General features: G+C 31.6%; 1 protein-coding gene across 1 annotated transcript in view; it reads right to left on the bottom strand.

Annotated features, from left to right (window-relative positions):
• Positions 1–3736: 3736 nt before the first annotated feature.
• Positions 3737–6170, bottom strand: part of dyrk4 (dual-specificity tyrosine-(Y)-phosphorylation regulated kinase 4) — a 33350-nt gene continuing 30916 nt past the window's right edge. The window contains exon 15 of the mRNA XM_087797602.1: positions 3737–5126. Within this exon, the coding sequence (XP_087653728.1) occupies positions 4924–5126 (203 nt within the window). The 3' untranslated portion in view covers positions 3737–4923. The remainder of the gene's footprint in view (positions 5127–6170) is intronic.

Raw genomic sequence — 6170 nt, 5'->3', positions numbered from 1 at the left:
GGATGTAGCCTGGATGCCCACCAACCCCCTGGCCCACATGTGAGACGCTGTTGTGTTGTCTTGTCCCCCACAGCTGGAGCATCTCTCCCTCCACCCCACCTCCCCCTCTGTTTTCTCTCCCCCCTTCATTCAACACAAACAACGCCTCCGTTCTTCCAGCCACACTATAGAGATTGTGCGAGAGGACAAGCAAGAAAGAGAAACAGATCGAGGCTGCTGGACAATGAAACATCTGGCTACGCTAACATACAATCTTTTTTTTTGGAGTTTCTAATATCTTATCTAAAGTTAAGGAATGTCATTTTTTTTTGCTCCACTCGTTCATTCCAACTGAACTATTTATGCTTCATGTTTTACTTCCTTTGATTTTGTTGATTATGATGATAAACACCTTTCAAAGTTAAGACCACGATCTCCACCTTCCTCATGACTGCTGACGCTTGACATTTAGAAAAAAAAACACATAATGTGCCACGAACATATTTTGTGTTTGTCAATCAAAGTTTCCATTTAATGAAGCAGAAAGCTCTGACAAAAACCACATGTTTTGTTGAAAGGATGTGAGTTTTACAAACTACGGTGAATAATTCTGTGAATGCTGGGAAGCATTCACACAATGGAGATCCTGTTGTCTTCTGACCTAAACTTTGTGACGCTTCTCCCACAAATCTTTTCCAATTTGAACTGTTCAAACATTTATCAATTCAGCTTGTTTCCGAAATGCGGGCCATGTTCTAGAATTCTTTTATTTATTCCACTCTTTTATTCCTCTTTTTCTACCCCATTCATTTCAATGGGGAAACTCATGTTTCAACCCCTTCCACTTTGACCTACTACTTCTAGTTTTACTACTTATTCCACTACTACTACCACTACTACTTTAACATTTTTACTACTTCTACTTTTACTGCTAATTCCACTTCTTCTACTTTAACTACTAATTCCACTACTACTTCCACTACTACTACATCTACTTTTACTACTAATTCTATTACTAATATTACATTTTTACTACATCTACTTCTACTTCTACTGCTAATTCCACTTCTCCTACTTTAACTACTAATTCCAGTACTAGTTCCACTACTACTTCTACTACTACTACTTCTACTTTTACTACTAATTCTACTACTACGTTTACATTTCTACTACTTCTACTACTAATTCCACTTCTTCTACTTTAACTACTAATTCCACTACTAATACTACTACTACATCTACTCTATTACTACTTTTACATTTTTACTACTTCTACTTCCACTTCTTCTACTTTAACTACTAATTCCACTACTAATTCCACTACTAGTTCCACTACTACTTCTACTATTAATACTACTACTAATTCTACTTTTACTACTAAGTCTACTACTACGTTTACATTTCTACTACTTCTACTTCTACTACAAATTCCACTTCTTCTACTTTAACTACTAATTCCACTACTACTTCTACTATTAATACTACTACTACTTCTACTTTTACTACTAATTCTACTACTAAGTTTACATTTCTACTACTTCTACTTCTACTTTAAATTCCACTTCTTCCACTTTAACTACTAATTCCACTACTACTTCCACTACTACTAATTCCACTACTACTTCTACTATTAATACTACTACTAATTCTACTTTTACTACTAATTCTACTACTACGTTTACATTTCTACTACTTCTACTTCTACTACAAATTCCACTTCTTCTACTTTAACTACTAATTCCACTACTACTTCTACTATTAATACTACTACTACTTCTACTTTTACTACTAATTCTACAACTAAGTTTACATTTCTACTACTTCTACTTCTACTTCAAATTCCACTTCTTCCACTTTAACTACTAATTCCACTACTACTTCCACTACTACTAATTCCACTACTACTTCTACTATTAATACTACTACTAATTCTACTTTTACTACTAATTCTACTACTACATTTACATTTCTACTACTTCTACTTCTACTACAAATTCCACTTCTTCTACTTTAACTACTAATTCCACTACTACTTCTACTATTAATACTACTACTACTTCTACTTTTACTACTAATTCTACAACTAAGTTTACATTTCTACTACTTCTACTTCTACTTCAAATTCCACTTCTTCCACTTTAACTACTAATTCCACTACTACTTCCACTACTACAAATTCCACTACTACTTCTACAGCACAGCAGGGTCAGCATTCATACTGCATTTCTTCTGGAAAGGCATTTTTCTAGTATGAATACAAACTGTGTTTCAACAATGGCTTGATTAATATGACAAAATGTGATAAAAAGGATTTAAAGTTTGCAGTATTCTGTTATTGTATTTTGATCAAAGAGTTCTGTAGTTTCTCTGAAGGTTTTTCACCTATATAAAAAAAACAAGTGCTTGGAGACCTGCACATTTCAAAATAAAAGGAAGAAAATGTGTGAACAAGCGCTTAGTCTTTGAGTGACATCCAGTTCCTAAGTTCGGGGTGAATCATTATTTTAAATTTCCAACTAACCCACTATAGGTAGATTTAATTTCCAAGATGTTAACCAACCAATTTAAAGACAGATAAAATCGTGTTAATATTTTTTATAACGGAGTTTAAAAATATATTGTTGGGGTTGAAAAATCTTGTCTTTAGTAAAAAAAAACTTTTATTCTTCACCAGAGTTTACTTAGGCAGTGTTTTATTTTGAGCCAACAGAGGGAGACATTGTTGCGATTTGTATTTGTTTAGTCCAATTGAACAAGTGTAGCAATTGTTTGGTAATTATGTTGTTAAAGAAGAATATATTAAATGAGAAATTTGAGTCAAAAACGTAAAAAAAAGATATATTTGCTAATCACAACCGAACAGTGTCTATAACAGTCTTAGCTGAATTTAAATTACTTACTTACCTACTTTCCTTTAACCCAGACATGGGCCGTGTGGCCTGGGAGCCATATGTGGCCCTTGGGTTGTATTGATGTGGTCCTCAAGAGTTGAATGATCTTCACATCATATCTTCAAACCTTCTTGTGTCTAAATAATATTGTACTGTGAACAAAAGAGAAGTGTGCAACACACATTTCATTTTCACCTTCAGTATGTGACGTACTGACAAGTTAACATTCTACACACACATACATCATATTTGTGAAAGTCTGAATAAAACGGGAAAATTCGATATATTTCGTCGGCCAAAAATCAACATCACTGAAATTGAGAAATAATGTCTTAAAACCATAGTTTATTATCAGGAGGACCATGTGACCCCAAAAAAATGTTGCCCAAATGTTGAAAATGTTCATTTCTGAAGTCTCAAAGAAATGGGAAAATTCGACATATTTCGTTGCCAAAACTTAAAAAAAAAAGGAAATAATGTCTTAAAACCATAGTTTAATATCTGGAGGACCATGTGAACGCAAATAAATGTTGAAAATGTTGTTTTCTGAAGCCTCAAAAAAAGGGGAAAATTCTACATATTATTTGTTACAGAAAGTTTAAAAAAAAAGGTGAAAAAACAATATCTCCAAAATCGGGAAATAATGTATTAAAATCTTACCTTAATATCAGGCGGATCATGTGAACAAATAAATGTTGCCCAAATGTTGAAAATGTTGTTTTCTGACGTCTCAAAAAAACGGAAAATTCGTCATATTTCAATTACTTAAATGTATGATTTCAGTTAACAATTTATTTCTGTTTTAGGCTTAAAGAATAAGATATAAATGAGATTTTACAGTCAAATCTGGAACAAGACAAACCAGCTCAATAAAGCATCTTTTATTTCAACAAAATAGACAGTCATAAAACGTTACATGATCTCTTTACAAACAAAAATGAATCGGTGGTTTGTACAGCCAGTTATTAGATGTATTACATCGTATCTGAAAACATGTGACATGTCTTTTGTCTGATCCATTTGTACAATGACAGTAAAGTGCGAGTTTCTAATACTGCAAGGCACAAACTATTTATAAGATTGTCTTTCAGTTGCTAATGTAAAAAAAAAAAAAATGACAACAGTGATAGAAAATCTAGTATTAGCAACACAACAAGTAAAACCTTGTCTAGACATGTCAATAAATATAAGCTTGTGTATTTATTTGATAAAGCAAGTTCAAAATAGGACAAATTAAATGACCCGTCAATACCTGAATATAGGGATAACAGATTTGAATTAGTGACACTAAAGTTTATCACAACTCACAACTTTTTCAATCATTTGAAAGTTTTTGTCTTATGCAATTCAAATAATAACCTTTAATTTCTACCCTTTGAAGTTTATATCAGTATATGAAAAATTGTACAGCAAAGTTGAAAAAGTAAAACATTCATGACAATATTTAGAAGGCTCTAGTACATCTGTTATAGCGGTAAACAATTTTATATAAACATATAATGTACATTATTTTAATAGCTAATCAAATAAGTAAAAATAATCTCTGCTTTTAAAGTTTTTTAAGATAAAACCAAAAACATAAAGAACAAAAACCGCCTCAGAGGCTCATGCCACAGCCACCCACAGTCCAAAAGCAGTAAAAATACAATAAATTAATTTACAAATATATTTGATTTCGTGTTTTTTTTACCACTTGTAATGATGATGAAAGAAACATGTGAAATAACAAATACGCAATATCATCTTTAAGCTTGTCTACTATCAAAATATCACGTAAAATATACCTTTTTTTTTTAAGATAAAGGAAACATTTTGGCTCAGCCTTCGCAGAATTCAAGTTAAAAAAATCAAATGGACAATCTTTAGTTTCTTATTATGAACACATCGATAAATAGTTTGAATGAATTTTGTGGATGAGAGTTCTTTGAATGTTTTGAACTGCTGTGATTAGGAGTCAACCTTAGAAACGTTCACACATCATCATGACACAGATTCTCCTGAGAGAATAAAAAGACAAAAACATTTACTCATTCATGATTGAGGGCAAATAGCTCTACTGTGTGCTGACATGCTCCTGAGGTTTGATGATGATGTGAACGGATCTCTCCGTCGACGAGTCTTGCTGCTTGGTGTCCGAGGAGAGTTGGCCCTCGCAGACCTCGTCCTCGGCCGAGGCCCCGATGGGCCTCAGGCGCTCAGTTCCTGTTGATGAACTGTCTCTCTTGTCACTGTGGCTGCCCTCGGAGCTCGTCTTTTCTGCAGTCACCATGGAAACAAAAAAGAAACATGAAACAAGGTTTTATACAATGTTTAAATTATTAGTATGAAAGAAGTTTTATTTCTTTATTAATCCAGAAAGTAGTTGTTCAAAGCGAACAAAAAAACATTTTAAATGAAAAGATTTGAAAAAGAGATATGGTACTAAAGCAAGTATATACATCTAATTAAATGTATGATTTCAGTTAACAATTTATTTTTGTTTTAGGCTTAAAGAATAAGATTTAAATAAGATTTTACAGTCAAATCTCGAACAAGACAAACCAGCTCAATAAAGCATCTTTTATTTCAACAAAATAGATTCTATAATTCTGAACAGCCATTTGTAAGAATTTGGAATATCTGCAACAAAAACACAACCTTCATTAAAATATATTTTTTATAGGTTAGGTAGAACTTTATTTATTGAAATTGTTTTTTTTCCAATTAGCCACAGCAAATAAATCTTTATATATCTTCAAATCAGAATTATTACAAATAAATACCTCACATTTGACTACATGCACTTTAATAACATATGTAATGAGATACTTTCTATAGATCCAAATATAAGAGGTCAACTTTCTTTCTTACCATCACATGTCTAGAATAATGTATAACTTTTATTTAAAAAAAAAGGGAAACAATAATTATTATATACTCATTTATTTCACTTTTTTATTTATTTATTAAAATAATTCAACATTTGCTTTAATAAAAAAAAAACACAAAAAAACAACACATTTTCAATTTAGAAAAATGTGTTTTTTATTAAGATATTTTTTCTGATTGAAGGAATCTTTTTTTGTCTTTGGTCCATATTATGGGTAGGACGTTTATATCTGAATTGTTTAATCCACAAACAGTCCAAATTATGGATCAAAACAATCGTTTTTTTATTTTTATTTTGTATTAAAGTGAAAAAAGTAGTTTTTTTTAACAATAAAGGAACAAAAGTACCTAGATTGCAAGCTAAAACATTTTAATGGAAACGAAATCGAGGCCGTTTTTATTTTTCTTGCCTGAAAAGCTTTAATTGCAGTT

This window comes from Callionymus lyra, chromosome 8 (genome assembly GCF_982586985.1).
Source record: "Callionymus lyra chromosome 8, fCalLyr1.hap1.1, whole genome shotgun sequence".
NCBI classification, from domain to species: domain Eukaryota; kingdom Metazoa; phylum Chordata; class Actinopteri; order Syngnathiformes; family Callionymidae; genus Callionymus; species Callionymus lyra.
Note: the sequence above shows the minus strand (reverse complement) of the source record. Positions and strands in the feature narration are given on the sequence as shown.